The 19,307-nt window shown below is 31.3% G+C and overlaps 1 protein-coding gene and 2 long non-coding RNA genes across 3 annotated transcripts; 1 reads left to right on the top strand and 2 right to left on the bottom strand.

Moving 5' to 3' along the window:
- Positions 1-9,610: 9,610 nt before the first annotated feature.
- Positions 9,611-10,482, bottom strand: LOC136979156 (uncharacterized). The gene is made up of 3 exons (XR_010881350.1): positions 10,414-10,482; positions 10,263-10,352; positions 9,611-10,174 (listed from the first exon to the last, which is right to left on the bottom strand). It is a non-coding gene; the product is annotated as an uncharacterized lncRNA (long non-coding RNA).
- A 3,873-nt stretch (positions 10,483-14,355) lies between these two features.
- On the bottom strand, positions 14,356-15,362 carry LOC136979155 (uncharacterized). The gene is made up of 3 exons (XR_010881349.1): positions 14,951-15,362; positions 14,760-14,828; positions 14,356-14,370 (listed from the first exon to the last, which is right to left on the bottom strand). It is a non-coding gene; the product is annotated as an uncharacterized lncRNA (long non-coding RNA).
- A 1,277-nt stretch (positions 15,363-16,639) lies between these two features.
- Positions 16,640-17,491, top strand: LOC136979154 (toxin CSTX-20-like). Its single transcript, XM_067275079.1, has 4 exons — positions 16,640-16,723; positions 16,799-16,895; positions 16,972-17,072; positions 17,233-17,491. Exons 1-4 carry the CDS (start codon positions 16,676-16,678, stop codon positions 17,332-17,334), a joined length of 348 nt encoding a protein of 115 aa, XP_067131180.1. The 5' UTR covers positions 16,640-16,675; the 3' UTR covers positions 17,335-17,491.
- The last annotated feature ends 1,816 nt before the right edge of the window (positions 17,492-19,307 follow it).

The following is a 19,307-nucleotide window of genomic DNA, read 5'->3' as shown; positions in this document are numbered from 1 at the left end:
CCAAAAATAGTCGTTGACATCCTCCCGGAAGAGAAGATGTCAACGACTACTAATTAATACCGGTCTACTATTAATATTTGAAAGGTGATCCGTGTTAGACAGGTTGTGATCGAAGTTACTAACCTTAACGTCCAAAAGGCTTCATATAAAACTTGTTTAAATAAAAAAATCTTGTAAAAATGCTAGAATAATTCCTTTTATGTGACAATAAAGTGTTTAAATTTTAGCAACAGATTGTTTAAACTATGTGGGAAGTATGTTCTCGTTAATATTGCGTTTATAGAAAAATTATTCGGTTGCAATTTGAAAAATTGTAGACGTGTATATTTCGACTGTCGTCCTCTGTATGTGCTCTGTCTACTGTCTGTCCTTCCTTAATCTCGAGAAAGGAATTAGATAAATGAAAGACGAGACAAGATATGGAAAGCTTATGGCAGTAGGTCCAGATGAACTATATATGAACTTCTGTTTTAGAACGGGAGTAATGTTACTTCAATTCAAAATTTTCCCCCGAACGGAGTTAAATAGATGATCGACACGACTCTATTGCTAACACAAAAAGTATGAGGTACAGAGGCAAATAACTACTAAAAAGTTGTGAACATAATGACGAAAAGTTGCAGACCGGCATTGTGACGATATTACAATATATAATCGCTGATTAGAATTAGTTTAGTTTATTTGGTTACTGCAACGCAACATGCGAGTGATCTACTGAGGGAGGTGCATCCCAGCAAAACTTCTACGGGAAGCTAGACCCTATTTAGGTGAAGAAAACCCGAAAAACTCCACGTGGCCAGCCCGTTGGCCTTGTCCGAACCCACGACTAACTACCAGAGTTCGGTGGTTTTACGCACTTGGCTACTTGAAGAAGCTTATTAGAATTAAGAAAGTACCGTTCAGAAATTTAAAAATCCGAGTCGTTAGATGTGGAAAATTGAATATTTACTGTATATAAATTAACATAGTGTTTAGTATTATAAAATAAACATGACATTATTTAAGATCTTTAATTACTGTTGTTTTCCATTGTATATATATTCCACATACTTCGAGTTTTCAATAGCTCGAAGTTGTCTTATTCCCAATCAACTCGAACAATTGAGCCTCTACTGTAATGTTTGTTATTTATTTTAATTGCTTAATCACCAGGTTAACATATAAGAAATTTAATTATCTTATAATTTACTGTTAGATATGAACCTGCTAACTTTTGTTGATGTTATTGATGACAATTTGTAAATTTTTAGTAGCTTAATTAATTTAAATTCAAAATGAATGAAAAGATAAATAAATTTTCACAATTATTTATTATTGATAACAATCAGAGGAGGGAATGCGTGTGTTCTCTAACTAACAATAATTTCTCTAATTTTTGTCTTTGTTTAATTAAAAAAAACAAGTGTTTTATTTACCTTTGTAATGATACTAAATAACAACTAATTACTTTAAACAGTGCTGCCATTATTACTTGAACCTCGTTGAGTAATGAGAAATTTATGGTAATATATTCCTCGAAGAAATTTCTTACAATAGCACTAGTTATGAAATTGAAATTTGAGTATAATGTCGTCCGTTATTGAAATCAGATAAAATGTATAATTTCACTTCATATCGATAAAACTCTGCTAATAAGTCCTTATGAATGTGCTACGATAAGAAAATCAAAACTTTATTTCTTCGTATAAAGACTAATAAAATAAAATACGGGTGAATATCATTATAAATAACGTTTTATCTATCGAAATAGGTGAATCTAAAACTCTATATAAAAATACATATTTAGTTATTTAACGATCTGCTTGTGAACAGCAATGACACTCAAAGACAAAACATTAAAACTCCTACATAATTTTGCTTGTGATGCTTGTAATATTCATCTTATAGTTTAAACCAGTCTAAGCTATTATCTCTTTCTGCTTTTCTGAAATAAAAAATCTTGGCATCTCTGGCTTCGCACTAATGAAGTACATCAAGAAGTACGGGCATGGTTCAAGCATACACACAATTTCCAGACAGACATCTTTAAGATTTTTGCTAAAAGACATACCTAAATTGACGCAAAAAACAATTGGAATGATCTTAAATATAAATTAGCCCAAAAATAAAAATGTGCGGATATAATATTTAAACTGATACACGTAATCAATTAATATCAAGTTAAAAAGATTTATTAAGTAAAAGTTTATATACACATTTAATTGTTTCACATAATTATAATTGTGGCTTAAACATATGCTAACTGCGATATTTCCCTTTTCTTTTTATTCGGGCGTCCAGTGTTGACACGCACGTTGCTGGCGAAAATCCATTATTTTCCGGTCAGAATTTTACCAATCGAACATCCTCAGTTGAGGGATTTCAAACGACCGAAGACGGTGCTAAGTTGTCGCCGTCGACTTTAATTAACTGAAGTGGAAGAACACGTACTTCGTTAGCAATAACGAAGGACACGTATCATTCCAAGTACCGTCAGCAGGAAAGGGAAGACGCCAAACCGCCACAAAAAGTCACATCCATGAATGAAGTCGAGTCCGGTTCATTAGGTCACAGCCAGGTAAAAGTCCAAATCCGGGTAAAAAGAGTCACAATCGGGGAGAAAGTCACATCCGGTGAGAAGACCTCGATGATTTACTTCTTCCAGAACAAGAAGATCTTCTTCCACCAAGGCTTCTTCTTACGCTTCTTTAGAATCGATTTACACTCCTCTTCCGGTCCTTCCTCGCGTGCCTGTCTCTGCACCGACCATTCCGGAACATCCGGATACCTCTTTTCCAGGTAGTCGATGACAGACGAGGTGCTCTCATTGGGAGAGATGACAATGACCCGTTTCTTGTCGGGTTGACCAGATTTGTCCTTCGCACCCTCCACCACTTCTTTCGGTCGCACGCGAATCACTCGAATCGAAGAGGAAGACGATTCCCATGTCGAGGTGCTCTCCTCTGCACTGTCTCCTCCAGACGTATTCCATTTCTTTAACGCTTTGAAATTTTCCATTCTGCAAGCAAAAAAGAAACGAGCGTTAAATTAAGACAATATTAATAAGTGAAATGAAAATGTAATAATATATATATATAGTACAGAAAATTATAGAAAAACTTCGTTTTAATTATAAGAAAAATTCTAATCACAAATGAATATAAAGTTGCAATGGAACTGTAAACTTTGATATTTAATTATTATACATAATAATTAAATATCTATGGTTTACAAAAACTTATGCTATTCTGTTGATTTTCATTAAAACTAATGAAAATATTCTAGAAATCAAGAGAAAACAAAATGACGAATAAACTCATTTATTCTAATTCGTTAATGTTTAGATAAATTATAGCAGTGCGAATGTCATACGAGATATAATGTGTATGCATATGTAACATACACACACAAAATTATAACTGCAAATGACAGAATTTATTATTCGAGTTGGCTTTAACACTTCGATTCGATTGACAAAAATGGACGATGAAAAGATTACATGCACTTCCCCAAAATAAATCAAAGGCTCGCTTTTTCACTTTGAAAAAACCACACAAAGATTGTTATCGAAATATTCGTTTTGGAAAAATTATTGCTGCGATTTGTGATTTAGCGCCAGACAATGTTCAAAAATACCTAAATCTAGAAAGATCAGGAACTAAACTTACCCAAAATAATCGCTTTTACTACAGCAAAACTCAGAAAACACTCGAAACAATCGCACTCGAACAAACAGCAAAGACAATTGTTGCAATTTTATTGTTGCGCCGCGACTCAGTTTAATGCTAAAAATTTCGACTTTTTGACAGAATTTCGGGGTTTTCGCGTCTGTCTTTTTGTAGAGACAGATCTGGACGGACCATTCTGCTATTTGTCTGTAGTTTTTCACTCATCCCCACAGACGAGGTAGAATCAATTTTGTTAGAGTTTGGATTTCGAAGACTCTCGTAAACTGAATCGATTTGACATTAAATTAAACTCAATTAGCAAAATGCAAATCACAACACAACACCTTAATTTGCTGAAAAATTTATTAAAAAACTAACGTTTTCGGCTAACTCTATTGGCTAAATTCGAATATAAATATAATGAAACATATTTAAATAAAAAAAATTAACGAAAGAAAATACGCATATATATGTATAAAAATTAAAAATAAAAAAATATTATAACACATCATACATATATATATAATTACATGCATAAGATAAATAAAATAAAATATTATATCATTATATACTAATAATGTACATAAAATAAATGTACAAAAGAAATCACGGCATATACTATGAGCACTCTAACTTTTTAATTAGGTATTTTTGATGGGAATCCCTCAGCATTCTTAGCATTAATGCACGTATCATGCAATCTGCTTTTATAGATTTCAATCTTCGCGTTGATAGCCAAAGTGGGGGATGCATCTTGCATTAGCTCAGATTGGGCCATTTGCGACAGTATCGTAGTGTTGGATCCTTTGCTGATATTGTATTTGCTCTTTCTTAATTTGACTCCTACATTTCTAGTAATGACACCTATATAATTTTTCTTGATGTCTATGGCATTCTTGATATGGAATCTTGTATACTCCCAATTTTTTTTTTTTAGTTGTCACTGTTGTCTTTGTCATTTCTTAATAACTTTTACAGGTTGGGAGCTCTGTTGGACTTTGGATTTGGATTTCTTGCGGTCTGAAATTTTTTTTCATGATGGCTTTTTTACTTTTATCATAAGTGAAGCCATTTTTTCGTAATTTTATCGAAATTGCCGCTTGTAGCCTTTGCTTTGCTTACATTGTAGCTTCTGATCAGTGCTGTTACCGTGTCTGGTCTTTATCCTAGCGTTCTGGCAATTTGTAATATCTTATTAATTTCCTTCTGCCTATCAGATACGCTACTACAGTAGAGAAAGGCTCTTCCAATTAGACTCGGAAGCAGCCATTTTATACTGCCATTTTATACTGGTAGGCCGTACTTCATTACCCTCTTTGTGGGTTTTGGCGAAAGCAAATAATCTCGGCATTCCAGACCTGGGATTCTGGCAATATTTGAGAAAAGGTAGTGCAATAGTGAGTCTTTTTTAAGCTTCTTGACTCTCCTATCCATGCTCTCGATGATTTATGCGTCAACCCGTTCGCACTCCGTTTTTTTTATTTATTTTTTTTAATGTAATTATCCAAAGCTTTATCATAGGTTTGTCTTCTCATAATAACCAAAGTCTTGCTTTTGTCCGCTCTTGTTGTAACCACCAAAGTCTTTCTTTGTCCGCCCTTGTTGTAACCAAATCGTGTTTTCTCAGCCAACACTTAGTAAGATTAATGTCTTTGCTTGTACTACTTTTTTTTCAAACTGTATGGTCTAAGGTATTCATTTTCTAAAGAATCTAGCCCAGTTATCCCTCTTTCTATTTTCTGAATTGAGGTCTCCCAAGAGGTTGTATTTTCAAAGACGAAGTTCGGTCCTTGTTCAAGATTTCTATTTGGTCCCAAAGGATGATTGTTAAAGAATTGCCTTTGGTCACTCTTGTCGTTTGTTTCTTCTTAAGGATCCATTTTATTTTTCTAATATATTTTTTCATTAATTTCATCTGAACTGTATCTGTTAGCTCAACGACACCTTTGTTGATTTGTACTAACTTTTTAGGATCCCAGTTGTATATAATATCTTCAAAATTGATAAGTCCAAGCAAGATTACATATTTTTTTATTTTCGCTGTTCAAATGAACTTACGAAGGCATGGTAGAAAAAACCTGATTTTCAGCGAGGCACATTTTTTTGAGACTGATCCTGTAAATTGACATCGGAAGTACCTTGCATTTCACTCATTCTTTCCGTGGTTAAGTGGGATGAAGCAAATATTATTAAGTCAGTGCATTCCCCACTTTGGCTATCAACACGAAGATTGAAATCTATAAAAGCAGATTGCATGATACGTGCATTAATGCTAAGAATGCTGAGGGATTCCCTCAGCATTCTTAGCATTAATGCACGTATCATGCAATTTATCATTAATGAGGGAAGCTAATTAAAAAGTTAGAGTGCTCATAGTATATGCCGTGATTTCTTTTGTACATTTATTTTATGTACATTATTAGTATATAATGATATAATATTTTATTTTATTTATCTTATGCATGTAATTATATATATATGTATGATGTGTTATAATATTTTTTTATTTTTAATTTTTATACATATACATGCGTATTTTCTTTCGTTAATTTTTTTTATTTAAATATGTTTCATTATATTTATATTCGAATTTAGCCAATAGAGTTAGCCGAAAACGTTAGTTTTTTAATAAATTTTTCAGCAAATTAAGGTGTTGTGTTGTGATTTGCATTTTGCTGATTGAGTTTACTTTAATGTCAAATCGATTCAGTTTACGAGAGTCTTCGAAATCCAAACTCTAACAAAATTGATTCTACCTCGTCTGTGGGGATGAGTGAAAGACTACAGACAAATAGCAGAATGGTCCGTCCAGATCTGTCTCTACAGAAAGACAGACGCGAAAATCCCGAAATTCTGTCAAAAAGTCGAAATTTTTAGCATTAAACTGAGTCGCGGCGCAACAATAAAATTGCAACAATTGTCTTTGCTGTTTGTTCGAATGCGATTGTTTCGAGTGTTTTCTGAGTTTTGCTGTAATAAAAGCGATTATTTTAGGTAAGTTTAGTTCCTGATCTTCCTAGATTTAGGTATTTTTTAACATTGTCAGGCGCTAAATCACAATACGCAGCAATAATTTTCCCAGAACGAATATTTCGATAACAATCGTTGTGTGGTTTTTTCAAAGTAAAAAAGCGAGCTTTTGATTTATTTTGGGGAAGTGCATGAAATCTTTTCATCGTCCATTTTCGTCAATCGAATCGAAGTGTTAAAGCAAACTCGAATAATAAATTCTGTCATTCGCAGTTATAATTTTGTGTGTGTATGTTACATATGCATACACATTATATCCCGTATGACATTCGCACTGCTATAATTTATCTAAACATTAACGAATTAGAATAAATGAGTTTATTCGTCATTTTGTTTTCTCTTAATTTCTAGAATATTTTCATTAGTTTTAATGAAAATCAACAGAATAGCATAAGTTTTTGTAAACCATAGATATTTAATTATTATACATAATAATTGAATGAATAATTTTAATGTTGTCGACGAAGTTTACGGTTCCATTGCAACTTTATATTCATTTGTAATTAGAATTTTTCTTATAATTAAAACGAACTTTTTCTATAATTTTCTGTACTATATATATATATTATTACATTTTCATTTCACTTATTAATATTGTCTTAATTTAACGCTCGTTTCTTTTTTGCTTGCAGAATGGAAAATTTCAAAGCGTTAAAGAAATGGAATACGTCTGGAGGAGACAGTGCAGAGGAGAGCACCTCGACATGGGAATCGTCTTCCTCTTCGATTCGAGTGATTCGCGTGCGACCGAAAGAAGTGGTGGAGGGTGCGAAGGACAAATCTGGTCAACCCGACAAGAAACGGGTCATTGTCATCTCTCCCAATGAGAGCACCTCGTCTGTCATCGACTACCTGGAAAAGAGGTATCCGGATGTTCCGGAATGGTCGGTGCAGAGACAGGCACGCGAGGAAGGACCGGAAGAGGAGTGTAAATCGATTCTAAAGAAGCGTAAGAAGAAGCCTTGGTGGAAGAAGATCTTCTTGTTCTGGAAGAAGTAAATCATCGAGGTCTTCTCACCGGATGTGACTTTCTCCCCGATTGTGACTCTTTTTACCCGGATTTGGACTTTTACCTGGCTGTGACCTAATGAACCGGACTCGACGTCATTCATGGATGTGACTTTTTGTGGCGGTTTGGCGTCTTCCCTTTCCTGCTGACGGTACTTGGAATGATACGTGTCCTTCGTTATTGCTAACGAAGTACGTGTTCTTCCACTTCAGTTAATTAAAGTCGACGGCGACAACTTAGCACCGTCTTCGGTCGTTTGAAATCCCTCAACTGAGGATGTTCGATTGGTAAAATTCTGACCGGAAAATAATGGATTTTCGCCAGCAACGTGCGTGTCAACACTGGACGCCCGAATAAAAAGAAAAGGGAAATATCGCAGTTAGCATATGTTTAAGCCACAATTATAATTATGTGAAACAATTAAATGTGTATATAAACTTTTACTTAATAAATCTTTTTAACTTGATATTAATTGATTACGTGTATCAGTTTAAATATTATATCCGCACATTTTTATTTTTGGGCTAATTTATAATTTATAATTTATCTAAACATTAACGAACTAGAATAAATAAGTTTATTCTTCATTTTTTCTCTTAATTTCTAGAATATTTTCATTAGTTTTAATGATATTCAACAGAAAAATAAAATAAAATTATGAATTATAAATTAAAGTTCTAACAATTAAACAGGAAGCCAGAGCAGAAGAAAATGTACACGATTCATAACGAAAAAAAAATATAAAAATAAAAGAAGTAAAAGTAATTTTAAAAACTTGCGAATTTGTATCGATACAAAGGCACGAAATATAAAGCGATAAAACAATTATTATTATACTGAAATGAAGTCATTTGTCTTTGCCAGTACTTTGTTAAATTTAATATCAGAGAACTTCTCAATAAATGAAATTACAAAGAGAGATGTCTTTGTAATTTCATTTTTGAAGATTTTTCTGATGTACTGCGCGATCTGTGTACTGTACTGTACTGTACTTTACAATGTAAAATACAGCCGAATCTGATTAAAAATTGCAGAAAATTTTTTTATATATGTTTAGAGCAGATGAGAGTTGGAATGAGATTAATTTTGATCATTTCTATATTTTTAAAACACTAGCTTTAAAGATTGTGATTTTTACTTTCCCGAATGTTTTATATAACAGATAAAAAGAATGGCAATTGGTAAAAAAATGATCTGCCAAGATTTTTAGACTCGGAGGACCTTGAAACGTCGAGAAATGCAAAATAATTGGGGGGGGGGAGGGTTTCTATATGTATGGATAAGAGTTTGTATTTATGGGACACGATTTTTCCTCCATATAAACACACACTTAATTCTGTTTGAAGCTTAATAACTCCTGTAAATTTTTTAAGTTTCGCAGTGAGGTTTGTGTATCAGGGAATTGATGCTACTAAATTTTGGTGATTAAAGGTCGAACGGGTGAGGGAGATAAAGTGGTTGTGTGTATCCCCAGTAGGGTCAGACTTAATGACGATTTCACTGGTTATTAGCATTTACAATTTTTGTTTTTTTTTATAAAACCCATCTCTACCCTTAAATTAAGGTCTTTGTCATTTTGTAATAGTTAAAAATATAAAGAGTTTTTAAAAGAAAATATCATAACAGATAGCGAGCACCACTAAAAGTTACCAGAAAAGTTAAGAAACTCATTGCTGGATTTTTTAAACTTATGCATAAATTTTAAAAAATCTAGCAACGAGAGTTGCGTAACTTTCCTGACTGTGATGAGTTTTTATTTTAACCTTTTACTATCCAACAGGTGAGCCTAAAAGTTTGTAGACTAAGTGAAAATCCACATTTAGTTGCTTAACGATCCGTTTGAGACATAGCTCTGCCACTCAAAGAGTAAAGATGTAAACAAGAGTGAAGTCCTGAGTTTTGCGTACTTTTGATTGTGATGTTTTGTAGTATCTATCTTACAGTTCAGGAGATTATCATTTCTTTACTTTTATGAAAACAAACTTGCTTGTCTCTGGCTTCTCACTAGTGAAGTGTTACAGCAGGAAGTACGGCATGGTCCGAGTACAGTACTCACAATTTCAGACATCTTTAGGCTTGCGTAGCGCTGAAATGTGCCAAAATCAACTCATACACTACGCTATTCAATTAGTATATTAAATGTTTCATTAAACTGCGTATCTCTAATTTCTGTTATTAACCTTTTTCTAGAATTTATGCGTTTTGACTTATTATCCAAATATTTTCCGTAATACAATTGAAGAATTTACAAGATAAATAATTTAATGGAGCAATCAGCAAGTGGCCACGTTATTTCAGAATGTATTATCATATGACTTCTGTATCAACAGTTAACAATAATTTCACAATTCTGTAGGAAATATTTTGTGAAGATTTAAGTTCTGATTGTGCAATTGCTTTCATAAACCTGCACACGGTTTTGTTCCTCGTTTAAAATCTTTCTTACTTTTAATAAAGTAGAGAAAATAGAATATAATGTACTCGCCATCTGAAAAATAAATTTAATTGATTATCAAACGCATTTAGAAAAGTTGTTTGAAAAGCATATAACTACATAATAAAAAAAGAATGACAACCTTCAATGGAATTTTCTTATCTACGACCAAAATTCTACTTATTGAAAGAGATAGAGATACTTTTCCAAATCTCTTCATGAAATTTAAAATCTGAAAGTATTATTAGCGTTGTTAGGAGTCTTTTTATTAAATGACCATAAAAACTACACACCTTTAGCTTCCATTTTAAGCCAATGTTACATGCTGCAAATCGTCTGATGTCTTGAAACGTATTCTCCATCTATAGGGGACAAAAATTTAAAAATAACGAAAAAATCAATATATTATTAGAGTGCATAGTGCGTAATTACCGTAAATGCCAGTGAGCATAGCAGACAGCCACCTATTATGCAAACACACGTGGCTGTTATCATCAATAAAAATAATAAATATCTTATATAATAATGAACTTTAATAAACAAAAATATATAATAGGAAAAAGCTGTCATCCAAAGCATGCCAAAGTAACTAATTCCAGATAACAAGTTGTATTTGGTATCAAACTGTTGCAGAAAAATCCAAAGTTCTTCATGATGCCACATTAATTCGTTTAACTTCCTTTTTAAATCTGCATCGATTTTCTTTATTGCAAACAGTTCCCAAGACAGTTGCTCGAATTCTTTATAAGCGATGAACAATATCAAAGCTATTATAAATAAAGAATAACCAATTCCTCCAATAAGAAAACTTGAACTTAAGCAAGTCTGGATACTACAGAAGAGAGCTTCGCCAACAAATTTCTGCTTTTTTTGTAGGTAAGGATAGACGATTAAGTTGATTGTAATATCATATAAGATAATAATGACTATAACAGTTATAGAAACGAGCAGAGTGACATTTCTGATTAGGACATTATTTTCGTTAATCATTTTCACAGCGAAGTACTCATTTCTTAACGATAGTTTCAAATTCAATTTGTTGGTTTCGATGAATTTTAAAACAATACAATAAACGAAAAATATAATAGAAATTGCTATTTTAAGTATTATGGGATCGACTTTAAATACATCATACCATCCATTGCATATTGCACGTACACCCAAACCCGGGATAGTTAGCCATATGAGTAATGTTGTATATTGCCATAAAGACAACTTGACGAATCGAATGTAGATAGTCTTCAATTTCGTATTTATAAACGCTTCATTTCTCTTTCTACACTTGCAGGTTTCGACTAAATCTAATCCATATATAAGGGCAGTTGTCGAGCATGGAGTAAGGAAACATGTCATGCATATTTTTTGTTGTAAATTCGAGTCCATGGTATAGCTGTATTTCCGTTTTAGAACGTCAAAAATAATGGCGTTCTGATTAAAAATGAATGTTACATAAACCCATTATGTCTGAAGATTTCATAATACCATTATTAAATTGAAATTTGATGCAAAATTATGGAGAATATAAGTAGAAATTAATTCGCTACGCTTTTCGTTATAAATTAATTAGTACACCATGTTTTAAACATGACAAGTAATGTTTACAAAAGTAATTAGTTGTATGAACACAGCTTTTAACAATTTATAGATTGAATATTTCATTTTAAAAATTATATTTTAAATTCCTTTAAAAATAAATGATATTCATTGAATTATAACTTATTGGGGATGTTTACTTAATATCGGGACATTCCAATTTTCAACACCAGTGTTGAGTGTTGAAGTCAACAGTTTGACGTCATCAACGACGTTCCAACTCGACTACGAAGTGCTTAGTTCCCATGATTCCATTCTCAGCAAGATGGAAGGACAAGTATATCATTTCTTCTGCTGTTACAGCATTTTGCAATATTTTTAATGACAATGCGATGATTTCATATAAAAGGAAAATGAAACACGACGACGACGAACTGCTACATGTAAATGTAGCAGCTATGGAAGAAAATAAAAAGAGAAAGAAGGCCAAAATAATAGGTTATGTAGAAGAGGTAGTTCCTTTGTATTCCATGGAAGATTTTAAATCTCACTTTCGTTTGAATCGTTCAACAGTTGAGGTATGTAAAAGTGCTTAAATTATAATTATCTGTTTAGTTTGTCAAATCTTTTACTGTAATTATTTTCACAAAGGATAGAAGTGTTTAATTTTAAAAAATTTAATTGTTTCAAAACTTATAAAATATATATATATATATATATATAATTTTACCTAAAATATTTCGCTTATGTGGCAAAAGAAACGATACTTAAGCAGCAGTCATCATTTAAGAAATTTTATTTTTTATTTCAGCATTTGATGCAGATGATTATTTCGAAGCCTAATAAAAGAAAGCCATCAATGAAAAGAGAAGATTCCATATTACTATCGTTATGGTTGATTGGCAATCAAGAATCTTTTCGAGGTGTAGCTGACAGATTTGGCATTGGACAGGGCCATGCTCACAGAGAATTTATTGCATTCTGTAAGGATATAATGGAAATAACAGAGAGAGTTATCCAGTGGCCTACAGGAGGAGAAATTGAAAAAACTGTTAACGAATTTAATGAACTAAGAGGGTCCAACAGTTTTCCCGGAGTTTTAGGCTGTATCGATGGAACTCATATTCCATTTACAGCCCCCAAAAATGAAAAGGTTGCACATTTTAATAGAAAAAATTTCACTTCCGTCATTCTACAGGCTGTATGTGACGCAAAATTAAAATTTATAGATGTCTTTGCTGGTTGGCCAGGCTCATCAAATGATGCCAGAGTTTTCCAAAGAAGTCCTCTCTTTCTAAAAATGAAACATAATCCTGAGATGATTCCAGAAAATTATCATTTATTAGGTGATAGTGCATATCCATTATCCAAAAAATTATTAACTCCTTATCGTGATAATGGACACTTAAACTATATAAAAAAATATTATAATAAAATTCTTAGTTCAACTAGAATTGTTATTGAACAAGCATTTGGACAATTATTTGGAAGATTTAGAAGGCTAAAACATCTACATATGTTTCGAAGGGATTTGATTCCAGAAGTAATTATTACTGGATGTGTATTGCACAATTTGTGCATTTTATACAATGATATACCTCCAGATGCTTGTTCTATAAATGATAATTTTCAAACCAGTTCTCCGAATTTTGGAGAAGAATATCGAGATGGAATTAGCAAAAGAGAGAAAATTGCTAATAAAATATATGCCCATCATAATGGTTAAAAATTATCTACTTTTATTATTTTTTTCTGCTAATACCTTAAAATCAAGTTTGTAATTATTGTCGTCTGCTATTATGTTGTGAATTTTTAATCACAATGATACCATGTTCATCTGCATTTATAATACTGTATATAATTTAAAATTTTATTAAATATTTGAACCAGTCTTAGGAAATGTATTAATCATGTATTTAACATTTTGTTATTACTTTTAGTTATTTGTAATTGTGAGTTACATAATTCTAATAAACTTTGTTCATTATTGAAAGTGCTTTGATTTTTTGAATAGATGTATTTTGGTAAATCTTAAATACATTTATTAGTAGTCATCAAAACAAAAAAAATTTTTATTAAAATATTTAAACATTTTACATTTTGTTTTCGGCCAATTTCAACAAGACATCTGTTAAGTTTTGCATGGCTTTTAGTTTTTCTTCTTCTATTTTTTTTAAATCGTTCCATCGTTGTTGTTCAACTTCTGCTTTCCTTTTGTCTTCTATTTTTTTTTCTTCTAAATAATTTTTAAACCACAATGGTGGTTCATCACCAGTTCTTCTCTTCTTTCTTGGTCTTTCTGTAGATTCTGCTTCTTCCCTTTGGGAATTTGAGGTACTTGGAGCAGAAATTAAATTTTCATTTTCACAAAAATTTTCCAGAGGTACTGGTACCTGGCAAAGAACTTCGAAGGTAATTACCGGGGGGTTCACATTTGACCTATTTCCATAAACTTCGTGAAATTTATGGAAATATTCCCATTTTGTGGCACCACCACCAGACTGTTTTGATCTGTCTACATTTTTCCTGTAGCGTACACATTAAATTTCGCCATTTAGAATGGCATTCTGTAGACTGAAATGCGTACCCACTTTCTTTAAGACAATCGGAAATCCTCTGCCACAATTTGGATTTTTGGATTGGTTTGAGGAATTCCTCCTCCATTTCCAATCTTGTTTCTATTAGGAGTAATGTCGCTTGGCGAGTCCATTCATTAGCTTAAAAATTAAAAAAAAAATCTTTATTTTGAATTCTTTTATAGTTTGCTATAATTTATTATTTACACAAAATCTTTAACATGATATCTGATATAATATACATAATACTGCATACTGTTTTGGTATTGTCAAGAAAATTTTTTTGAACTATTTAAAAAGAATTAATAATTATAAATTTCAACAGAATGTTCCCATTCATTCATTAAAATAAATATCAAAAAATTAATTTATGAACACTTATTCTAATAAATATATATTGTCTATATTTAATATAAGGCTGTTATTTATGTTTACTTGTTCAATTTAAATTGCATTAATTAAAAGAAAATCTCAATATATAATAATTACAAAGTATCCTTACTGTATATTATTATTTAATATATACTTACCAATTTTTTCTGTTCCAGAAAGTTGTACAGACTGTACATTCATTTCTGATCTTTCAGAAGTTGTTTGTTCTATCATTAAATATATATGTAAAAAATTAAATAGAGGAATTTTATTAAAATTTATAAAAACAATAATTATCTATTTGGTTAAATACATTTAATTTGTTATTAATATAAAATATGTACAGTACCTGTAGATGCTGAACGCTTCTGATTCTCAGATCGAAGTTTATTTATGTATTCTAGTAAATAATTGTGATCTGACAAAAACAATGAAAAATAAATTTATTGCTTACTTGAAATGATATTCAATTTTTTTTAAATCTTACCTTCCGTCATCATTTTCGCTTGTTTTTCATCAACTATAAAGTGATAAGTTTCGTTGTCCACAGTAACGTGCATCTCCTGCATTGTCGCCATTTTTTATTCAAACGTCGCTCCAATTACCCACAATTCATTGGAAAGTAGCAGTCAACATATCTGTTGAGTGCTGAGTGCGTTGAGTCAGCGCTGACAACAGCGCTACCTCAACGTTGAAAAAAGGAACGAATTTTAACGAACGTTGAGATCAGCGCTGAGTCAGCGTTGGAAATTGGAATGTCCCGTATAGTTGAGGGCCTTATGACATTGTTTTGATGCAGAATCGGGTTGAAACTCTAAACATATTAGACTTTATGTGAAATTTCTACTAGTATAAATCCGATTATATGTAATAGTATAATATTAGTAATAAAATTATATAATTTCCAAGAGAGACATATCCGGGTTGGACCACTCCCGACATAACCGGAAGTGGTTCATCCCGGATGAGTCGGGCCCCATTCTTCACGGCACGGTCGTCAGTATTGGAGCCTGACCGAACACAAGATGGGTATGCCCCTTATAAACTAAAAGCTTTTTAAACTTTTCATTGAGACTGAATAAATTAATTTCCAATTTTTCTAAAAACGAAAAAAAAATTTCTAATGTTTTGATGATAATTTTCTGACCTCATTATTGAGTAAAAATATGACGGATGCACTTACTGATAAACGTAGAAGATATAGATTCCATGGAATGTATTCGTAAATATACGTCTCTACGCAACACAGAATAATTAATAGAATTACAAAGAGAATATACTAATCTTTAAATAGAAATTTTAATATTCACATATACGGTATACACAAAAAACTGTAACTTTATATAAATCTAAATCCTTAAATATTATTGAAAACAGAATATAAAATATAAAACTATGCAATAGAATAATTTGGCATTTTATGACAGAATAAGTATTCTTGATGAAACTGGCATTTCTTATAGTAAATTAATTAATTTTAAAAATGACAGTTCAAATAATTTTTCGGTTAATGTTAGCTATGGTGCCAAAATGGCGGCTCGTCTCTGATTCCAGCAAACAGAAGAAAGGAAACAGTGGGGACGCACGTTCTAACCTAACCTATTCTAATAAATTATCATAATTATACCAACCAAATTATTAGAATAAGTTAGGTTAGGTTAGAACGTTCGTCCCCACTGTTTCCTTTCTTCTGTTTGCTGGAATCAGAGACGAGCCGCCATTTTGAAACCATAGGTAACATTAACCAATTTTTCTTACATTTTAATATTTAACATTGAAAAAATCAAATTCACGAATAATTAATTATCAAAAAATATGTAAAAAATGTATTGCGATGTAAATGAAATTAATTAACAAAAAGATACGTTGCTACATCGTAATGTATTATACAAATATTGAAACCAGATAAGAAAGTGAGAAATTTGACGCCGGTAAATATATTTTCGACATACTAATTGAGGAAATGACAATTATTAAACATAAAATATCAAATATTATATCATTAACTGATAAAAGTGTTTTAATATATAGATGCGATTCCTACGTTACACATAACTAGTGGAAGATTTTCACAATGCTGAAATACCTAATCTTCGCATTTGGACTTTTTATCACTGCTCAGGTACGACACATTTAAATGTTTTTAATTGTTCTAAAAGATGTAATATTCAATTTTAAAAAAAAAAAAACTTTATAGGCTCTTACATGCAGTTCGCAGGAGAGTTGTTACGAGAACGAGTGTTGCATTCACGTTTTGTTTGGAAGTGGAGTGTGTCGTCGAAAACCAAAGATTGGTAAGTTATTAATATAGACTAAACTAAAGAAAAATATTTACGAGTAAATTTATAATGTAATGTTTTATATTTTCAGATAATCTATGCTCTCCACTGGCGAGAGTTTACAACGCTGACAAACAAACATTTAAGATAGGGTGTATCTGTCCAGAAGGTTATGAATGCTTGCTGGGAGAAGTAAGTAATTTGTTGGATTCGAAGAAATTATTTTAAACTGAAATCAAATAAAATATGTAATTTAGAGATAAAGACTATTTAACATTTTAGTATATAGGCGTAATGCTTAAATAATATAATATACAATTGACAATAATTTTTGTTTAATTGTTGTGTTTAGTCTCTTTTGGATAGGGTTTATAAATGTAGGAAAAGTAAAGAAGTAACAACAGAATCGCTCGAAACTACTGTTGAAGGAATAGAGTTACCCGATTTAAATTGAAAAGTTAAAAATCGTAAAGATGAAGAATCGATTTCAGATATCGTTGTTTAATAGTTCTGAAGAATTTATTAAGTGAGCGTGGAATTTTTGTTTCGAGTTTGTTTAAAATGTATTAACTATCGTCATTATTGAAATAAACTCTTATATATTTTATCGATATTAGTTCGTATATACAAAACTTCGTATAGAGACATATATTTTTCAACTGTTACACTGTATAATTTGGTAGGTAACCTCATTACACGAACCATTTCTTTCTACCAATTTGGCAGAGGAATTTGGATTTCTTGTTGAATTCTTTACAAAGACAAGCACGTAATAATTTAAAATAAACAATAAGACACTATTTTCTGGAAAAACGTTATCGAATATGGACCAAATCACAAATGTTTTCTATGGAAATAGCGTAAATAGGAATCGGAATTTCGGTTTCAATCGTTAAACAACTCCGGCCAATGCCATTGAGCAATCAGTCGAATTCGTAATATTAATAAAATAGATTCTCTCTTTTTAATAATAGACGGTGGAAGAAATAGGAAAACAGTAAAATTAAAACGAACAATGCTAATTTTAATTACTTAAAGAACCAAACTAAAATAATTTATTAAAGATCCAAACATTAGACAGAAATAAAACCTATTATAAAACTGTTTAACGTAGATCTTACATCGTTTATAAATATCTTTTTTACTCGTTATATTAAAACATTCAACAAATACCACGACTATTGTAAAATCATCTTATCTATTACTAGTTAGCCTACAATTAGAAGAAAAGCTGTTACTCAATTGTGCAACTAAATTTAATATATCTTTCTGGGAATCAGTGCAATAGATAAATATAGTAAACGATAATGATTATTAATTTACATCTACGAAACCTTTTCCTGTTTTATTTATCTCGAGTTGTATTAAATAAGTGCAACTCAGATTAATCTACAAATGAATATTATTGAAATAATGAGAAACGTTCGATATCGAGTGATGAATTTTCTAGGAAACATTGCAATTTTCTAACGATTTCAATGGCTCTTTTTTCACAAAAATGTTTTTCATTAGTAGTTTTTCATTAAAACGAAGTAAATGAAAATCTTCATATGTATACGATATCAAAATGGCTAAGTACTGTACAGTACGAAATATCTACCATTACCTCTCGCCATAAAATTGTTCTTAATTTTTAATGAGTTTTTGTACGAAACGTCATCGTCTTCAAACAGTTATGAATAAATACAAATGTATACACAATAGAAATTCGATTATCCAAAACGGTTAAAAACAGAGTACACAGAGACCTAAATCTCCATAACGGTTATCACTACATCTGTACAGTAGCCACTGTATACATCTGTCAATCGTAGCGCCGCGAATCTAGGTCATATATGCGTAACATTACGCGAGATTTTGAGTAAATTAATTTACCTTCAAATACAACAAATACAATAATTGCCTTACAGTATATATTGTTCGTGAAACTTTTATAGATTTATAGATTATAGATTTTTAAAATGTAATTCAGGCAATTCCGTCTTTTAGCATAACACGTTCTTAAAAATTATAGGGGAAATCAGCACAAAATGACATACTGGGTAGAACGACGTATCTTGTAGTTTCAATAATTATGGGGAATTCAACTGTCACTATAGCATGACATCACGTATAGTGTGAAAGCTTTCCTCATGTCTATCTCCGAAGAGTGATAAACATTGTTTTCATGAAAAGTAAGTACTGTATAAAATAATACTTCAGCCAGACTTAAAATACTTAAAACACGAAATTAATTGTTTCTACTTTTACTACTGTTTACTGCAAGCTAGAAAAAAGACATGTTGCATTAGATGTTTGGCTCTGCTACCGACTTTTTTACATTATTTTCACAAGAAAAATGAGAAAATATGTCGTTTTCGTCTTAAATATGTTCATGCACTTCTAAACTATATCTTAATGTAGGCTGTTATTTTTTCCCAACAATTA

Source organism: Centruroides vittatus, unplaced genomic scaffold (assembly GCF_030686945.1).
Source record: "Centruroides vittatus isolate TY-2023 unplaced genomic scaffold, ASM3068694v2 contig_595, whole genome shotgun sequence".
Taxonomy (NCBI): domain Eukaryota; kingdom Metazoa; phylum Arthropoda; class Arachnida; order Scorpiones; family Buthidae; genus Centruroides; species Centruroides vittatus.
This window is presented reverse-complemented; position numbering and strand designations above follow the sequence as displayed.

What these genes read in the sequence shown, in the direction of transcription:
- LOC136979154 (XM_067275079.1), top strand. Translation starts at nt 16,676, where the DNA reads ATGCTGAAATACCTAATCTTCGCATTTGGACTTTTTATCACTGCTCAG. An exon ending in GACTTTTTATCACTGCTCAG is followed by an intron (nt 16,724 to 16,798) that starts GTACGACACATT and finishes AAAACTTTATAG; the next exon opens with GCTCTTACATGCAGTTCGCA. An exon ending in TCGTCGAAAACCAAAGATTG is followed by an intron (nt 16,896 to 16,971) that starts GTAAGTTATTAA and finishes TTATATTTTCAG; the next exon opens with ATAATCTATGCTCTCCACTG.